Source organism: Chlorocebus sabaeus, chromosome 7, assembly GCF_047675955.1.
Source record: "Chlorocebus sabaeus isolate Y175 chromosome 7, mChlSab1.0.hap1, whole genome shotgun sequence".
Classification (NCBI taxonomy): domain Eukaryota; kingdom Metazoa; phylum Chordata; class Mammalia; order Primates; family Cercopithecidae; genus Chlorocebus; species Chlorocebus sabaeus.
In genome coordinates this window covers 7,209,828-7,230,740 of record NC_132910.1, presented here as the reverse complement: position 1 = coordinate 7,230,740, position 20,913 = coordinate 7,209,828, and the positions used below count along the sequence as shown (strand labels likewise).

Genomic DNA, 20,913 nt, shown 5'->3' with positions numbered 1-20,913 from the left:
AAATTCTGTGTTCATTTATTTTCTAAATTAACGTATAGTTGTTTTTTGTGTGTTTTGTTTTGTTTTAATAGAGAAGAGGGTCTCTCTGTGTTTCCCAGGCTGATCTTGAACTCCTGGCCTCAAGGGATCCTCCCACCTCAGCCTCCCATAGTGCTGGAATTGCAGGCATGAGTCATCACACCCAGCCTGTTTTTGTTTTTGTTTGTTAAAGTCACATTTAAGCATTAATTTTAGAGCAGAGAATATGAGGGAATTGCCAGTGACTAAGTGTGCTGGTAACACACGGTGGGATGGCAAAATGACACCATCCTGGAAGTGGAAATTGGCATGAATTATCAGCCAATTATAAACCAATTAAAATTGAAGTTTTTAATGTCAACAAGAAAAATGCATGAATGTTCTTAATTTTCACCTTTCAAAAATCAGCATTTTAATACCAAATCTAGAAGGAAAGAACAAAATTAAATTGTATATTATAACAGATAAGTATTTAGTGAATTACTATGATTTGCTCAGTACTGTATTAACACTTGTAGATTAGATAAGAATGCTCTCTTCCATTATGTAGCTCTCATCATAATCTCTTTGCTGGATTACAGAAATGATAATGGATATCTCATAGAATCACTGAGACGGCTGGAGAATCAGGCCCAGAAGATACACTAGAGCAAGGAGGCTGACAGCAGCCTATACTATATCACAAAATCACTGCTGTGAAATGTCACTACTGCCGCAAGTGAACTCTGTAGCAGTAACTGTGCCACTGCTGCTGCTGCTGTTGCTGTACCACTTCCTGCTTATTTGTATCACTAGCTTGTCATCTGATATCTGAGGCTACTGCATCTGATTGGATGCATCTAGCAGAAGTGCCCAGAGCAACCTATTCACAATAAGCTAGGAAAGCAAGTATATGTCCATTTTGTGTCTATAAATCCCGAAGAGTAGGGAATTTCCCAAACACGGGAGTTAGATGTTAAATAGCCCTCCTCCTCAAAAAAAGAAAAAAAGAAAAAAAAAAGTAACTTTTTTTTTTTTTTTTTTGCCTATCTCCTCACACGACTCAATTTTCTTTTTTTCCACTTGATTCTAAGATTCAGAGATAGGGACTGTGACTTCCTCTTCTTAGTAACCATAGTAGTTGGAGCCAGAAATAAGATATAGGGCTTGATTTTTTAAAATAAAGGAAAAATACAATTTTAAAAAGTGTGTTAAGAGACAATTCACTTCATAGAGGATTACATTTAAGAGACTGTCATAAAGGAAAAAAATAAGGTGGAAGAACTTGGTGACTTTGTGGAAACAGTGACCTTAAAATAACATGACAGCTGAGTTTTAAGACAGTAAAGACTGTGAATTCTTATGTGTTTTCCTTAACATTGCAATTGAGAAATAATTTACATACACTAAAATATACATTTAGCTTGAGGAAGCATTTAGCTTAGGAATTTGACAGTTGTACATTCTTTTATAATATCACAAAAAGAAAGAAAATAAATCTCTTCTGTACCCAGAAAATTTTCCCATGTCTTTTACCAGTCTTCTTATTCCCTCTCCTCACCTAATAAAACTTTCTTCTCATTACTATTTCTGTAGACAAAATTTGACAGTTTTTTGTTTTTTGTTTTTGTTTTTTTTTTTTTTGAGGCAGAGTCTCACTCTGTCACCCAGGCTGGAGTGCAGTGGCACAATCTCAGATCACTGTAACCCCTGCCTCCTGGGTTCAAGTGATTCTCCTGCCTCAGCCTCCTGAGTAGCTGGGATTACAGGCGTGTGCCACCACGCCCGGCTAAATTTTGTATTTTTAGTAGAGACAGGGTTTCGCCATGTTGGTCAGGCTGGTCTTGAATTCCTGACCTTGTGATCCATCCGCCTCAGCCTCCCAAAGTGCTAGGATTACAGCCATGAGCCACAGTGCCCGGCCAAAATTTGCCAGTGTTTTAAGACGTCATATAACTGGTATCATACAGTATATACCATTTTATGTCTGAATTCATTAACTAGGCAAAATATTTTTAAGACTTTCTCATGATGTTCCATGTATCAATAGTTTGTTCTTTGTTGATGAATAGTATATTCTATTATGTAATATGCAATAATTTATTTATCCTCCTATAAATAATAATTGACTTGTTTCCAGTTTGGGACTATTAAGAATAGGAATATATATCCACATGTATTGTGGTGGATATATGTTTCCACTTATCTAGGAAAGGTAGATGTATGTTTAATTTTATAAGAAATTGTCAAACATTTTTTCCAAATGGTTGAACTATTTTATACTACCACCAGAAGTGTACGAGAGTTCCGTTTCTTCCACATCCTTATCAACATTAGTGTGGTCAGTCTTTTCAATTTTAGAGATTCTTGTGGGTATGAAATGATAACTCAATGTAGTCTTATTTTTTCATTCCCTAATTACTAATGATGCTGATCATTTTTCATGTGTCTATTGGCCTTTCCTTTATTTATTTTCTAAAGTGTGTATTTATGTCTTTTGCCATTTTAAGATGCCATTAATTTCTTGTTAGTTGGTAAAAATGCTGTATATATTAATGAATCTTATTTTAAAATGTATTTCAGTCTGCTTGTTTATTTTCTTAATAATGTATTTTGATAGATTTTTGGTTTTGATAAAGTTTAGTTTATCATTTTATGATAAATGTTTTGGGGTCTTATTGAAGACATTTTTGCCTTCTTCAAAGTTCAAGGATATTTTTCTATATTTTATTCTAGAAGCCTTATGATTCTGGTTTTCATGTTTAGGTGTATGATCTATCTTAAATTTAGTTTTGAGTATGGAGTGAGTTAGGGATTGAGGTTCATTTTTTAAAATAGTGGTATGTAGTTGTTTTAGTATAATTTGACTTTCCTCTCCTCATAAATGACTTGGTACTTTGGTTGAAATGAATGCTGAATTTTTTGTATGAATACATACTATATGAATTTAATTTTCTATTTCATTAGTACTAACTAATTTAAGTAGAATGGACAAACTAATCAGAGTTTGCATTTATTTTAGGAGAGATCAGAGTGGCCTTTGTCCTGTATAACAACTTGGGTCCTTATTTGTCCACGGAAAATGCCAGTATGAAGTTGGGAACGGAAGCTTTGTCCACAAATCATTCTGTTATTGTCAATTCTCCTGTTATTACGGCAGCAATAAACAAAGAGTTCAGTAACAAGGTTTATTTGGCTGATCCTGTGGTGTTTACTGTTAAACATATCAAGGTAAGAAAATGGCATATTAACTTGGTTGTTCATATTATCTGTATTTTTATAACACTGAACATTAAGTGTATTAATTCTTTTAATATTTTTTCTATTTGACATATAGCAGTTCATTATTTGTACAATATAGTGGCAATTTTTTTTCAGAAATAAGATTTGGAGGAGAATCATCCTTGTATTTGTAAATACTTATGGTGAAAGCATTCATAGATGGATTTATAAATGCTTCTCCATAACTAAAAAGACCTAGTCCAAGTGTAGAGATCTAAAAAACAGCCTGAAAATCATAGATAATATTGCAAAATTCTATTGTATTTGGGATTCATGTGAAATGAATAGATTTTTAGCTGCTCTTGCCACAAAAACAAGAAAACAATGGGTAACTATGTGAAATGATGGATATGTTAATTTGCTTCACTTTGGTTACCTTTCTACTATCTACATGTATTTCATAAAATTATGTTGTATACCTTAAATATTCACAGTACTATTTATGTTTTTTAAAGAAGAATAGGAGTACGTTAAACAGAACTAGACATGGTTCTATATTTGCTATTTCAAGCAATTATGTCCATGTGAAGATATATTTTTGCATATATACAAAGATTGAGGTTGTAAATTCAACAAAGATTTCTAAAGATCATCCATTCAGATGTTGGTTGTTAAGAGCAATTAACCTCTTTATTTTGCAATGTGTATTAATTAGTGTGATTCTGAAACATTGATACTAGTATGTTTTTTACTGTTAATTTAAAAAAGTAGTGCACTCCTCTCCAGTCAGAGGGAACAAACAACAGCATATATTCAGTTTCCCTTAGAATCGATGAGGCCCACTCATGAAAACATTGGTAGACATCTCTAAAAAAAGGGAACAGAATATGAAGTTGTATTATATGTAAAGAAAATGCCAATTTAATTTACATGATCATGAAGTAGTTGTTGATTTTATGGACTTTTTTCCCCTGTAGCAGTCAGAGGAAAATTTCAACCCTAACTGTTCATTTTGGAGCTACTCCAAGCGTACAATGACAGGTTATTGGTCAACACAAGGCTGTCGGCTCCTGACAACAAATAAGACACATACTACATGCTCTTGTAACCACCTAACAAATTTTGCAGTACTGATGGCACATGTGGAAGTTAAGGTAAGATATATACCATACAATGAAAATGTTTTAGTACATAATATGATCACTAACTGTAAATAGTCCTAACTATATGGGCTATCATATTTCAATGTTTTTCTACTTTTGTAGTAATTCTATTAAGGAACTCTCGATGTTCAAACCATATCCTTGTGGATGATTCAAAGAACTTGTTATCTCTTTTCCTATTATCAATATAGTTCTTAAAATTGAAGTTTGCTTAATAAACTTCCCCTAGTCCCCCTGTTATTTTGTATAATAAATGTCAGACCACAACCTCATGAACGGGGTAAGATAGCACCCCAGGACCAAAGGCCAGTGGGGTTGGTTTAGAAAGCTGGGACTAGTGAGGTGGAAAAGTAAAGAGCTATGCATAGGTTAAATACAGTCAAACTGACTCTTGGGAAAGCAATCTTCAAGCACAATACCCAGAGAATGATAGTGCAAAGGACTTGGCATACCCTGACATAAGGAAATGGGTTCTGCCCATGCAAGAAGACATTACTCTAAGGAAAATTCCAGATGATAGATAGTTTCCAAAGTCAGAAACATGGCTGCATCAATTTCCTCCCAGTGTGACTAGCTTTCATATGGATAGAGGGTTGTCAGATGGAGTCTATGAGTTTGCAAGGGAAGGGAAGGTTGACAGGGTTTCAGGAGATCAACTCAAGCAGGATAACAGTAAAAGCTAGAAATGCAGTAACTATCAGATTTTAGGAGGCCTAGGCCAGGAAACAGAAAAAAATGCTAAGCAGGTCAGTGCATCAGTAGTAGGTAAGATTATTGCTAACACTGAGTAATATTAATACTTAACCTATAGAAATGTATGGGGTTGAAAACTTCAATTTTTATTTCAAGCAAGATACTTCATGGCCAGAGATGTTCGAGAATACAAATATCTTGCTTCCCTCATCACAATAGTTAAGAACTGAGGCTGACTCAGATCCACATGTTGGATTCCACCGATTGTTATTAGTTGGAAGAAGGCTATTAATAGATTATATACATTATGTGACATTAAAAATTTAATTTTTGAACTTCGAAACAAGATGCTCAACAAAAATAATACTTTTAAAATAAATATTGTATGTCTTAAACTAAATGGATAATGACATTTAAAATCTTAAAATAGGCCGGGCGTGGTGGCTCATGGCTGTAATCCCAGCACTTTGGGAGGCCGAGGCGGGCGGATCACAAGGTCAGGAGATCGAGACCACGGTGAAACCCCGTCTCTACTAAAAATACAAAAAATTAGCCGGGCGCGGTGGCGGGCGCCTGTAGTCCCAGCTACTCAGGAGGCTGAGGCAGGAGAATGGCGTGAACCCGGGAGGCGGAGCTTGCAGTGAGCCGAGATCGCGCCACTGCACTCCAGCCTGGGCGACAGAGCGAGACTCTGTCTCAAAAAAAAAAAAAAAAAAAAAATCTTAAAATAGGTTGAGCATGGTGGCTCACGCCTGTAATCCCAGCACTTTGGGAGGCCAAAGCGGGAGGATCACTCGAGGTTAGAAGTTCGAGACCAGACTGACCAACATGGCAAAACCCCTCTCTACTAAAAATACAAAAATTAGCTAAGCGTTGATGCATGCTTGTAATCCCCCCTACTCAGGAGCCTGAAGCAGAAGGATCGCTTGAACCGGGGAGGCAGAGGTTGCAGTGAGCTGAGATTGCACCAGTGCACTTGAGCCTGGGAGACAGAGTGAGACTCTGTCTCAAATTTAAAAAAAAAAAAAAATCTTAAAATATAGCTTCTTGTTTTTTTTAAATGTCTTTATAAGTTAAATACAATTTCATATGTATTAGTCTTTAAGATTATTAATCCTGTATAATATATACAAAATTTTTGTCTTTAGAACTAGCATTGGTATTTTGCTTTGGTAGGGAAAAGCACTCATAGCTTCAACACTTTATGCAAAAGTTAAAACTTAGTTTTCACAGCCTTTTATATTATAATACCTCTGCTGTAATTATATGGCACATATTTCATTGTCAAAAGAAAATGAGTACTTAAAACCCTGGAATGGCTTTCACAAAGATTGAACATTCTTTCATACAATTCATTAAAATTTTTCACTGTTTAACTAATACTACTTAGCTTTCAACTTTAGTAACTGGTAAATAGTATTTTCAAAACAATTGTCTTTACAAGTTCAATAAAATGTGAAATAACGTGTATTTTTAACCATACTGTTCAGTTCAGCACATATATGTTAGTAGTGTAATAATATAAGATATGAACACTGGCTTCAAAAGTTTACAGGTTTTCTTTTCAGATGAGACAGAAAAAAACAGCTATATAGTTAATAAGGTAGTGATAAGAATGAAGTTTGAACAGTGTACTATGGGAAAAATTGAATAAGTATAATAAAAGTCTGGGGAAGTTCTTAGAGATTTAAAAGCTGTATATTAAGAGATTAATGGATTAGCCAGAAAAGTTGTGAAGACCATTTCAATCAGAGAAAAGAGCAGGAGCGAAAACACAAAGATGTTATATACCATGGTATGTAGAGCATGGTAAAAGAGTTTAGAATTTAATACACTGTAAGTATAACAAGGCTAGTGTTTAAGTCAAAATAAAAACAGAAACAAATATCTAAATTTAAGATTTGATTGGGGAAGCAAGAATTGCAGTTCAGGTATACATACAGACTGGATGGTCTTCCTTATGCCTGAAGAACAAAAAGAAAGTTGGAGATTTCATAAAAAGAAGAAGTGTTACCTAATTGTTTTCCCAGAAAGTTCATTGGCACTAGTCAAGTGTGGAGAGCTGGCAAGCTCTGATTGGTGAGTGACAGGCAATCGGTCTTGGAGTCAGAGGAGGTTGTTTCAGTAGCTATTGGGTAAAACTAGTTTCAGGTTACAACAGGCAATTTCAGCATGCAGGCTTACAGTGAATTCCATTCTTGGAGCCATGTTTTGTGCCCTGAATGCTTTCTTCCCTGTCTTTTGCCTCTGTTTTAGTTGGTATGACAAGAATAACCCAATTCGTATGACCATCTTTCATTGTAGTTAGAAACTGGAGGTGGACTGAAGAATTTAGTAGGACTGTGGCCATGAAGGGCATAATTTATTTATTTCCATCTCTGGTGCTTGAATCAGGACAATGTGGAAATTTAGATGGGCTTAACATCTGTAGTCTCGGAGTAGAAGTCTCAATATCCTACATGTCTAAATATTTACAAGTAATACATAAAGTTGGGAAAAATGAAATATAACCTGATTTAACAAAATATAGCTTTATAATCACCGAAGACACACAATCTGAATTTAGGATTCTCAGAATCCCCAGAGTTCTGCACCTGTACATGGCAGTGTCAGAAGAGCCGACTCCTGGTTCACAGTCAGTGGTTTATCCAACCCCTTCAAAAGGAGAAGGCGCGGGGATGGGGGGGCTCTCTTTCCAGAGTCTCAGGGTATAACTGTGGTATGGATCTTTGCTGTGATTCCATGGGCAACTAAAAAATGATTGCCAGATATCTAAACAATAATAGCACCAGTTTTGGAGAGGATGTAGAGAAATAGGAACACTTTTTACACTGTTGGTGGGACTATAAACCAGTTCAACCATTGTGGAAGACAGTGCGGTGATTCCTCAAGGATCTAGAAATAGAAATACCATTTGACCCAGCCATCCCGTTACTGGGTATATACCCAAAGGATTATAAATCATGCTACTATAAAGACACATGCACACATATGTTTATTGTGGCACTATTCACAATAGCAAAAACTTGGAACCAACCCAAATGTCCATCAATGATAGACTGGATTAAGAAAATGTGGCACATATACACCATGGAATACTATGCAGTCATAAAAAAGGATGAGTTCATGTCTTTTGTAGGGACATGGAGGAAGCTGGAAACCATCATTCTGAGCAAATTATCGCAAGGACAGAAAACCAAACACCACATGTTCTCACTCATCAGTGGGAACTGAACAATGAGAACACTTGGACACAGGGTGGGGAACTTCACACACCAGGGCTTGTCATGGGGTGAGGGGAGGGGGGAGAGATAGAATTAGGAGATATACCTAATGTAAATGACGAGTTAATGGGTGCAGCACACCAACATGGCACATGTATACATATGTAACAAACCTACACGTTGTGCACATGTACCCTAGAACTTAAAGTATAATAATAATGATAAATATATGTATATAAAATAGAAAACTAAATTAGACTGGTTAAGGCTTTTTAAATAAAGCATAAAAATGACTGTTCCTATTTAAAAAAACAATAATAGCACCAGTTTATGTTGCAATTTTAGACAGATTATTCCCAATTCTTTGTGGATGACAGATGTCAAACGATTAGACTGACTGGGCGCAGTGGCTCATGCATGTAATCCCAGTACTTCGGGAGTCTGAGGCTGCTGGATCAGTTGAGGTCAGGAGTTTGAGACCAGCCTGGCCAACATGGCAATCCATCTCTACTAAAAATACAAAAATTAGCTGGGCATAGTGGTGCCTGCCTGTAGTCCCAGCTACTCAGGAGGCTGTGGTGGGAGGATCACTTGAGCTCAGGAAGCAGAGGCTGCAGTGAGCTGAGATCCACCACTGCAACTCCAGTTTGAGTGACCGAGCAAGACTGTGTCACAAACAAACAAACAAACAAACAAAATGATTAGACTGGTTGTAATGTGACAGTTATTTTAATAAGTCCTGGTAAAGTAAGGGACGTCTAGGGCATAGGCAAGGGCTGTTGTAGTAGTCATGAAGAGGATTTATATTTCAGATATACTAGGATACAAAAATATAAATGGCTTACTACCTTGTTTATAGAGGTCGATAGAAGGGCTATACACATGTACATTGTCTTCTCCCTGCTATCAGTAAAAATAGGGAAAGTATTAATGTCCTTAACATTTTACAAAGTAAAAATGATGGCAAAATTTTTAGCTACCTTATGTTATTGATCCAAATAATTTCATCCAGGCCAGGCATGGTGGCTTGCACCCTGTAATCTCAGCACTTTGGGAGGCTGAGACGGGCGGATCACTTGAGCTCAGGAGTTCAAGACCAGCCTGGACAACACAGTGAAACCTCATCTCTATTTAAAAAAACACAAAAATTAGCCAGGTGTGATGGCATGCCCTTGTAGTCCCAGCTACTTGGGAGGTTGAGGTGGGAGGATTGCTTGAGCCCAGGAGGTTGAGGCTGCAGTGAGCTGTCATTGTGCCACTGCACTACAGCCTGGGCAACAGACTGAGACCCTGTCTCAGAACAAAACAATTTCATCCAAAATTTTATTTGATTCAAATTTAGAGAGAGTTGGTGCAGGTATACTAGAGGGAGAGCAAATTCATGCTCAATTAGCAGCTTAAAAGTAAAATTATCTTAGCTGTGTCAGCACAGTTTAAATTTTGATGTTCGAAGGACTACGAACTCTATTTTGTCAGAGCATCACAAATTGATCCATCTTAGCAAGACTGGCTATATATTCACAAGTGATAGATTTAAATATGGATTGTATTACTCTGGCTCTGAGAGTCTAGATTTTAGGTTAGGTTATAAACTCAGACTCAGAAAAATGAATCAAATTTGAGGCAGCAACAAAAAATATCATTTTATGCTCAGTTCATTGCCTAACAACCTTTCCCCAATCCATTGTATAACAGTCATGACTGTGACCACTATTGTGTGTCAACAAGAGATAAAATAAATGGAAATCAATATTTTTCTTTAGCAGTCAATCACAAAGCATGTGTGTCCTGGAATTCTTATATCATAATCTCTTGTGATTATCTGCGTCAGCCCCATTTGGATCTCACAACAAGATTTTGAAATGTTAGCCGTCAATGAAAAACAGAAAACAAGGAGACCGATCATCTCTAGAGTTTCAAAAAGAAACACACTAGCCAAACTTACCTAAGACTAATGTTTCAAACAGAACATTAATTTATTCATACACAGTGAGAAGTACAGCAGCCAGTTGGAACAGATATTTATGTCTTCTAGTTGTCAGTTTCTAACTCTACAAGAAAACCTGTAAAGGAAACAAAATTATTATTGGAGAACTTTGTTTGAGGAATTTGGAAAGAGTGCAGGAAGATTTAGCTCAAAAATCTTAATAGCTATTGGCATCAAGCTGTGGTATCCTGATGCATCTTTCTCCACTTCAGAGCTCTCCCAATACACTGAATTGCTTTTATTTGTCCTATGTGTTATTTCTGCTCTTCGGTCAACACTTTATTTATTCTTTTATTCACATTTTTGATCACCTAAGTTAAGATAAACCTCATGAAGATACTGACACGTTGCCTAATACACAGTAGGCTCTGAATAAATGTAACTTCCTCCTTCCTAGTTGTCAGATGTATTACTGGATTCCAAGGACTCTAGTGCAAACTTCAGGCCCTCAGGAAACTCGTATTTTTAGAGAAGTGGTGATAGGGAAGAAGAGCACAGAAGAGAAACTGCAGCTAGAGTCATAGTTTTGATAAGAATTATAACCAAGGCCTACCCTGTGATTTAGAGATATAGGGGAAAATCATCTGTGTGAGCCAGGAGTCCTCAGAAAGGGCTTATCAAAGAAGTGTCCTGTTACGAAGATCAGATGTATTTCATGAGTTAATGTGTGGGGAATTTGAGTTGGCCTCATTCTTGCAACACCTTCTTCACTGTGCCGTGGGTACACCACTCCCTAGTTTCTTTCCTTTCTCAGCAACTTGTCCTTTTTAGCATATTTTGCTGTTTTCTCCTCATCTGCATGACCTCTCATTGCCATTCTGGTCCTGAGCATAATCCTAAATACCTGCCTTTCTCCCTCGGAGATGTCATGCAGTCATATGGCTCTATACCTCATCTCATGACTCTCATATATTTCTATCTCCATTTTTAAATTCCAGACTCGGATTTCACCAGTGGCTTGATGTAACTACTTACACTTATCTAAAAGTGTCACAATCCTAGAGCTATATACTTTTGATATTCTCTCATCTAAGTCTTCTCCATTTTAGTAAAAGGCTACTCTGTTCCTTCAGATGCTCTGGTCCTAAAGCAGGCATCACTTTTGATTTGTTTATTTTCCTTCATACTGCACAGTCAATCCCATCAGCATCTCCTGCCAGATCCAGAATCTGACGTCTTCTCAACATCATCTCTACCACCTAGGTTCAAACCTCTATCATCTCTCCTCTACTTGTTTGCTATAGCCCCTCAACTGCTGTTTCCTTCTTTGTTTCTCTTAATTTAATTTTCAACATAGTTGCCAGAGGGATACTTTTAAAATGTGAGTTAGATCATGTCACTCCTCAAATTTATTCCCAAAACCCTTTAAAATGCAAATCAGGCACTTCATACCTTTGATTCAATCTCTAATGACTCCTTATCTGAGTAAGAGAAAAATCTCAAATCTTGGCCCCCATTAGCATCTCTTGACATCCTCTCCTACCACTGTTCACCTTGCTCACCTGCTGTAGCCACTGGTTACAGTGGAAAGCCACTCCTTGCCTTTCCACAAACACATCAGATGTGTCCTAGTTAGACCTAAGTGTCTTTCTCTTCTCAACACTCCCCACCCCACCCCCGCAAAGATAGTACTTGCCAAGATTCCTCATCTCCTTCAAGTTTTTGCTCAAATATTACCTTCTCAATGAGACTTTCCTTGTTCACCCTATTTAACATTTTAGATTACCCCATCTCCACAAAATATAGAAGGAGCAAGGCAAACCAGGTCCCTGGCCTCAGAGAATTTATAGTTTATCAAGGGAAGGTTGTGTCAAGGCTGATTGTTGACTAGGGTGCTCAGAGAGATTTCAGCTAGGTTCCCCTCAGGCAGACAAGAAAAGTAAATGGCATAATTCCAGCTGAACGTTGCTTAGAAAATTAAATGCGAGCACTGAAACTTTTCTACCTTTTCACGAACATTATTATTTTTTTTCTACAGAGTAGGGGATAGTGGGTTAGGGTAGGTGTTTTTTGTTGTTTTTGTTTTCTTTCTAAATTTTAAATTTTTCTTATTTTGATTATTTGTTCAAAACGTTTACTTTAGCACCAGAGGTCTGAATAAGACAATACTGAGTAACTATTTTTCAGTGATCTAGTCCTTAGCTTTCAAACTAGACATTAGTAAAAACATTGTAAATATACTTTAAATTAGAGTTGCTGATTACTTGTACCTCAGATATGTTCTTCAAACTTTAGAACATAATAACTTAAACAGATTAAACTACATAATAATGAATGGTTACTAAATTAATTAAGATACATATAGTTTCATTCATTGTAGCTATCCCATATCAAAGATAAAATATACTTTGAAATGATTTTTCTTTAAGTACATGACAGTTAAATACAAAAACTAATTTAAACTAATTAGTGATGAATTTCTGCTGGGGGGAAGTCATTTCAATAAAGAAACACCTCTCAATTATTATTATTATTTATTTTACTTTAAGTTCCAAGATGCATGTGCAGAATGTGCAGATTTGTTACATAGGTATATTTGTGCCATAGTAGTTTGCTGTACCTATTGACCTGTCATCTAAGTTCCCTCCTCTGGCCCCCCATCCCACAACAGGGTCTGGTGTGTGTTGTTCCCCTCCCCGTGTCCACGTGTTCTCATTATTCAACTCCTACTTATGAGTGAGAACATGCAGTGTTGGGTTTTCTGTTTCTGTGTTAGTTTGCTGAGGATGATGTACTTCAGCTTCATCCATATCCCTGCAAAGGACATGACCTCATTCCTTTTTATGACTGCATAGTATTTCATGGTGTATATGTACCACATATTCTTTATCCAGTCTATCATTGGTGGGCAATTGGTTTGGTTCCATGACTTTGCTATTATAAATAGTGCTTCAGTAAACATGCATGTGCATGTATCTTTATAGTAGAATGATTTATATTCCTTTGCCTATATACCCAGTAATGGGATTGCTGGGTCAAATAGTATTTCTGGCTCTAGATCCTTGAGGAATTACCATACTGTCTTCCACAATGGTTGAACTAATTTACATTCCCACCAATAGTGTAAAAGTGTTCCTGTTGCTCCACAACCTTGCCAGCATCTCTGTTGTTTCTTGACTTTTTAATAATTGCCATTCTGACTGGCATGAGATGGTATCTCATTGTGGTTTTAATTTGTATTTCTCTAATGATCAGTGATGTTGAACTTTTTTTTCCTACATTTGTTGGCTGCGTAAATGTCTTCTTGGGAGAAACATCTGTTCATATTCTTTACCCACTTTTGGATGGGGTTGTTTGGTTTTTATTCTTGTAAATTTGTTTAAGTTCCATGTAAATTCTGCACATTAGACTCTTGTCAGTTGGGTAGATTGCAATTTTTTTCTCCTAATCTGTAGGTCACCTGTTCATGCTAATGATTGTTTCTTTTGCTGTGCAGAAGCTCTTTGGTTTAATTAAATCCCATTTGTCAACTGTGGCTTTTGTTGCAATTGCTTTTGGTGTTTTCATCATGAAGTCTTTGCCCATGCTTGTGTCCCAAGTGGTATTGCCTAGGTTTTTTTCTGGGGTTTTTATGGTTTTGGGTTTTATGTTTAAGTCTTTAATCCATCTTGAGTTAATTTTTGTATAAGGTGTAAGGAAGGGATTCAGTCTCAGTTTTCTGCATATGCCTAGTCAGTTTTCCCAGCACCATTTATTGAATAGGAGATCCTTTCCCCATTGCTTGTTTTTGTCAGGTTTGTCAAAGGTCAGAAGGTTGTAGATGTGTGGTGGTATTTCTGAGGTCTCTGTTTTGTTCCACTGGTCTATATGTCTGTTTTGGTACCAGTACCATGCTTTTTTGGTTACTATAGTCTTTTAGTATAGTTTGAAGTCAGGTAGCATGATGCCTCCAGCTTCGTTCTTTTTGCTTAGGATTGTCTTGGCTATACGGGGTCTTCTTTGGTTCCATATGAAAGTAGTTTTTTTCTAATTCTGTGAAGAAAGTCAATAGTAGTTTGATGGGAATATCATTGAATCTATAGATTACTTTGGGCACTATGATCATTTTCACAATATTGATTTGTCCTATCCATGAAGATGGGATGTTTTTCCATTTGTTTACGTCCTCTCTTATTTCCTTGAGCAGTGATTTGTAGTTCTCCTTGAAAACATCCTTCACATCCCTTGTTAGCTATTTTCTTAGGTATTTTATTCTCTGTGTAGTGATTTTGAATGAGAGTTCATTCATGATTTGGCTCTCTGCTTGTCTGTTGTTGGTGTAAAGGAATGCTTGTCATTTTATACCTCTCAATTATGAGAGTTGGCTATGTGAGAACTTTTATATAAAAGAGTAATTACGCCTGGCCATCTCATAGTCCATAAATAAGCATAGCCAAATTATAAGTAATCTCTCTATATAAAAGAGGATTACTTATTAATTTAATGGTGCCTTTTTTTCTCTTTTGGTTTTATTTATTTATTTATTTATTTATTTATTTATTTATTTATTTTTTATTTATGACAGAGTTTTGCTCTTGTTGCCCAGGCTGGAGGTTGCATTTATATAGTAGTTTACAATTTGGAATTGACAAAGACCTTAGGAAAAACTAAATTTTTTGTGTGTATGCAAGGACACTACTGTTGATACAAGGAAAACTAGTTAAAGCTTTGTTTTGATTATTTCTGAAATATTTACATTTATGAAAAATATAGCTAATTACAATTTGAAAAATGGTGAAGCTTTTAGTTAGTCAAATGTAAAATTATCCTATAGCATCTTTTTATTTCATTTTCTTTTTTTCATACATGCTTTTTGCCAATTAAACAGACTCTACCTCTTGCTTTCTATAAAAAAAAATATTGTTTTTAATATTTCACAAATGTTACTAATTTCTAATCTGTGTGTTCAGAAATTGCTGCAGTTGTGCAAATTTAAAGATTTGGAGCTGTGCTTGTCATATAATGAGTATTCAGTAAAAGTTAACTTTCTTTTCATGTATTTCTAAAATACTTTGTGTACCTCTCATCATTTTATATTATAATCATCTCTTGAAACGTATTTGTCTTCTCTAGACTGTGGATTCCTCCTATTAGGGAATGTCTTTTCTTCTTGTTTGCAACCTCAGTGCCTTGTATGGTATATAAAATAATCTTTTTTGACCAAGTGGACAGAATTCATTAAAAGAAAAGCCAAGTTATATGGTATAAGACCTCTTAAATATCCAAAAAGTGTCTTATTTTGCTTTGTCTTCATTCTTATTTCTAATTGATTGTAAGTTTATTAATGCTGATGTTGTAAGGGTTTTTTGTTTGTTTGTTTGTTTCTTTCTTTCTTTCATTAGAAACCACAAAACCAACTGCTATGAGGAATTGTGTTAGTTCATTTTCACACTGCTATAAAGAATAACTGAGACTGGGTAATTTATGAAGGAAAGAGATTTAATTGACTCACAGTTTCACATGCCTGGGGAGGCCTCAGGAAACTTATAATCATGGCAGAAGGTGAAGGGAAAGCAGGCAGTTTCTTCACAAAGTGGCGAGAGAGAGAGAAAGCAGGAAAAACTGCCACTTTTAAACTATCACATCTCATGAGAACTCGTCACTATCACAAAACAGCGTAGGGGAACCACCCCCAGGATCCAATCACTTCCCACCTGGTCACTCCCTCCACACATGGGGCTTCCAATTCAAGATGAGATTTGGGTGGGAACACAGAGCCAAATCGTATCAGTGTTATCTCTGAATTCCCAATTATGCTAACATCCAAAGGTGAGAAGAGCCTGTCTCATCTACTTGTAACTTTTCTGAATTGCTACCATAAACCTCAAGGTGGCAACACAGCTGGTTAACTACTGAATTCCCCCTGCTTCTACTGTCTAAGGAAACATTTGATTGTCTTCTTCTTTTAGACACAAAAGTAACCATTACAAAATTTAGGTAATGTAATTGTATACTTAACTGAGATATAGTATTTATGATATTTTAAAACTTTCCATTATTGGGAATTGCAGATTTCTCTGTTGTTAAGAAGAATGTTAAAAAACTAAATCCAAATGTCTCTTCATCTCTTAGTAGTAATTCTCTTTTGTAACCCCCTTTGTGGAGGGAATATTTTAATTTACAGGAGCATAAGTTTCAAAGTAATTATATTAACATTTCTACTGTGGTTTTGTAGAGCACTGTAAAAATGCCTCAGAAAATGGTCCTATAATTTATACTACTAGCTCTTTTCTCTAGTCAAATTATAATTCTTTGGAGATAATACAAAAAGTCTGCCTACTCTCTCCTGTCAATTCAACTTGTCTCATTGATTTTTATTATCTTTAAAATACTTCACTTTCTTTAGTTTGATGATTGTATTTTTTTTAAATCTTACTATTATCACCCCATCCCAACTTCACCTCATTCCAAGTATAGAACTTGATTTGTTGTTTAAAGCCATTGTATTTCTTTCTAAATGTAGAATTGATTCAAAACAGTCACAGGTTGGAACATTTTAATTCCATACCATGGATTCTGTGTGTTGAATATTTTATGGCTAAACTTTTTCTAGGCTAGAAGAAAACACTAGGTAATTTAACATTGTAAGGCTCTACAGTTGAACATGAAAGTACTTGTTTTTCAAAAAGAATATTTTTACTTTTTAACGTCCAAAAAGAATTTTTTGGACTTTAAAAATTTAAACTTTAAAAATTTAAGAAATTAATTTTATTATTAGAAAACAAAATATTGAATTTATGATGCTAAAAGTTGCACAATCCTATTCCTAGTTCTTACACTCATTTTGTATTTTGCTGTCTATAGTATGGTGGGATTTAGGTGGAGGTGGAGAGTAAAAATCATAGCTAATACTTTAGTATAATACTTTAGTATAAATAGTACCTTAAATAATGTATTTATTTAAGGAAAAATTATATAATTTGTATGTTGAGTACCTCCAAATACAGAAAATTTCTTCAAAAGAAACTGGTTTCAAAAACGTAAGATTTTATTATATTATCTTGAATATTAACTTTATCCAAAAGCTAACCTTTTAGAACCAAGAATATTTTGGTGCTTTCTCACTGAACACACTTGTCATAATATATCTCCTTCATACACTTATTCAAATTTGAAATTATTTATTTGCTAGTATGCTGTTTTATTGTTTACTTCCTCCTCTTGTGTCCAAGTTCAGTATTAGGAGCAGAGTCCTGAAGGAAGTGAGAGAGTAGGCCTTGAAGATCACCTGGGGAAAGAAAGACTCTGCCAGGCAGAAGGAACAAAAACAAGTCCCTGAACCAGGATGATTTTGATATGTTTGAGGAGCTGCAGGGAGAACAGTATGGTTGGAGTGGAAAAAATAAGAGAGAGAGTATGTTAGCAGAACAGGCTGCAGGGTCTAGAACCGAAGACTTTGTACGACATAGGAAGGACTCTAGGTTTGGGTTTTACTCTGAGCACTCTGAAAAGCCACAGGAGAGTTTTGAGCAGAGGAGTAGCATGGCCTATTTTATAAATATGTAATATATATAATGTTTTACATTTACCAGTTTTATATTGACTAAAAAGGAAACTTCAGCCATGCCCATGTGCAGATCCTAAATGATGTAATGATGTACATACTTCCTAAAAGTATAGATTAGTTTTATTTTTTGTTTGTTTGTTTGTTTGTTTGTTTTTGAGACGGAGTCTGGCTCTGTCACCCAGACTGGAGTGCAATGGCGCAATCTCAGCTCACGGCAAGCTCCGCCTCCTGGGTTCAAGCGATTCTCCTGCCTCAGCCTCCCGAGTAGCTGGGACTACAGGAGTGCGCCACCACGCCCAGCTAATTTTTGTATTTTTAGTAGAGATGGAGTTTCACCATTTTGGCCAGGATGGTTTCGATCTCTTAACCTCACGATCTGCCCACCTCGGCCTCCCAAAGTGCTGGGATTACAGGCATAAGCCACCACACCCAGCCTAGTTTTTACATTAAAATAAATCTGTATTTTGCAATATAGGTCTGTACGTCTAACCCCTCTAAATTTTGAGATCAGTTAGCATGTTTACTCAGGCTTCCTATGTATCTAGAACTAGTTCTTAACCATTTATTATTGTCTAGAACTAGATATTAACCATTTATAAGAGTTGGTTACATTTTTGCCCAGGCTACCAAGAAACAGCAAATCCCTTTTACTTAAAAAAAGGTAGCTGCCACCTTCCTCATCCACTCACTTTCGCTCCTTCTGTGCCAGACACTTGCAAACACTGATGTTTTAATTCCCCAGGTTGTAGAGGGTATTTAGAACTATATTTCACTTGCATACAATGGGCAGAAAAAGGGCATTTCAAAATATGAATGAGTATAATGGGAGAATTTTCTTCCTACCATCATAGCTCCTGGGACATGAACCTTAACTCTAATTCTCTTTTGTTCATTTCCTGTTACAGAACAGGAAAAGGAGAACGTTGCCTTCCATACCACTTTCTCCCATCTAGAGTGGACCACGAATTATCTAAAACCTCTTTTACTTCATTTCTGATGAAGTTGTTCTGAATAGGAAAAAATCACTGGAGGAAGAAGAGTAAAGGTTCTATGTATTTTCCCCATTACTTATCTCTGTGAAGGGCAGGGAGGAAAAAAAGAAGAAAGAGAATCTACCTAGAGATATTGAGAAAGATAGTGTTTCTATTTGAGGAGGGGAATTGACACCAACTTGTTGTATATCTTCTTAAATTAATGAAAGAAAAAGATATGTCTAAAATTATTTGTAGAAAGAGAGCATTATGGACTTGAAGAAAAACAAGCCATTGAAATCATTTTATTTCTTTTTTCTCCACTCTTTTACAGAACTTTTATAGAAAAGGTGAAAGAATGATACAATAAATATTCATATACCCCTTTTTTCTGAATTCATATCTATTTGACACAGTTGGCTTTCTGTATATGTTGTGCATGTGTGTATATTTTGCTGTATTATTTGACTTTTTGAAAGTAAATTGTGCAGCCTGGGCAACACAGTGAAACCCCGTCTCCATTAAAATAACAAAAAATTAGACAGGCATGATGGTATGGGCCTATGGTGGTATGGGCTTATAGTCTCAGCTACTCAGGAGGCTGAGGCAGGAGAATTGCTTGAATCTGGGAGGCAGAATTTGCAGTGAGCCAATATTGCACCACTGCACGCCAGCCTGGGTAACAGAACAACCCTCCATCTCAAAAAATAATAATAATAATAATAATAATAAAAGAAATAAAAATAGAAAAATAGAATGTAAATTACCGATATTATATTACGTAACTCCTAAAATTTCAAGCAATTATATTTTAAGAACATTATTGTTAACACAAACAAGATATTTAACATTGATACAATACTATCATCTACTATATAATCCACAAAAAAATTTTTCCCAGTTGTCCCAATAGAGTCATTTTTTTTTCAAGTAGGACCCAACCAAAGATCATACATTGCCTTCATTTGCCTTGTTGCTAATCTTCTTTTATGTCTTTCTGCCTGTTTTTCTCTTTCATAAGAATGACATTTTATAAAGTCCAGGTCAGTTGACCTATAGAATGTTCCACAGTCACAACCTTTCTTATTTTTTTCCCTCATGATTAGATTTGGGTAAAACATTTTTGTCAAGAACACCAAGTAGTAAATGCTGTATCCTTTCTGTTGCATCAAGAGGTCCAGTTACTATCAATTTAGTCATTTGTATTACTGAATTGGATCACTTAGTTAAAAAGTTATGTTGTACAGAAACATTGAACTTTTTGTAATTAAGAGAAATCTGTGGGAACGTATTTGGAAACTTTGTTCTATTAATCTTAATTTCTTAAATTTATAATGTGCTCAATCCATCCTTTATTGTTCCCCAAATAGTTAAGTACCATCTTGGTGACGAGCAAAGCTTACAGTTTATTTAGTAATACAGACAACTGATCAACAAAATCAGCATCTTGTGAGAAATGTGTTGTAGTTCTCACAACTATAGAGGATTCTGTGGAAACACATGTGAATGAGCTTTACCTGGACCTTGAAGAGTCAGGGAAGACACCCTAGAGGAAGTGACATCACTTCCTAGGACAGTTTATTTAAGCAAAGCGAGAGACACAATTATGATAGCATGATATAAGGCTGTATTTTTTGTTTGTTTGTTTGTTTTGCTATATATATTTTTTCAATACATTTTATATTATTTAATAACATGCTTCGTTTGAATTTTTTTCTGGATTATAGCAGAATTTTTTTTTTTTTTTATTTTACTGTGACTATTTTTTTTTTTCTTTCCAACTTTTATTTTAGGTTCAGGGGGTACATGTGCAGGTTTGTTACATGGATAAATTGCATGTCACAGGGTATTAGTGTACAGATAAATTTGTCACCCAGATTATCAACAGAGTACCTGATAGGTAGTTATTCAATCCTCACCCCTCTCCCATCCTACCCTCAAGAAGGCCCTCGTGTCCATTGTTCTCCTTTTTGTGTTTATGTGTACGCAGTATTTATCTCCTGCTTATAAGAGAGAGCATGCATTGTTTAGTCTTCTCTTCCTGCATTAAGTATCTTAGAATAATGACCTCCAGTTCCATCCATGTTGCTGCAAAGGACGTGATTTTATTCTTTTTATGGCTGCATAGTATTTTATAGTGTATATATACCACATTTTTCTTTTTCCGGTC

At 35.7% G+C, this 20,913-nt stretch overlaps 1 protein-coding gene across 16 annotated transcripts in view; it reads left to right on the top strand.

Annotated features, from left to right (window-relative positions):
- Positions 1–20,913, top strand: part of ADGRL3 (adhesion G protein-coupled receptor L3) — an 846,373-nt gene that overhangs the window by 716,369 nt on the left and 109,091 nt on the right. For all 16 annotated transcript variants that reach the window (XM_037989342.2, XM_037989350.2, XM_073017343.1 and 13 more), the window contains 2 exons: positions 3,020–3,228; positions 4,197–4,373. In XM_037989342.2, coding sequence (XP_037845270.1) covers positions 3,020–3,228; positions 4,197–4,373 — 386 coding nt within the window. The remainder of the gene's footprint in view (positions 1–3,019; positions 3,229–4,196; positions 4,374–20,913) is intronic.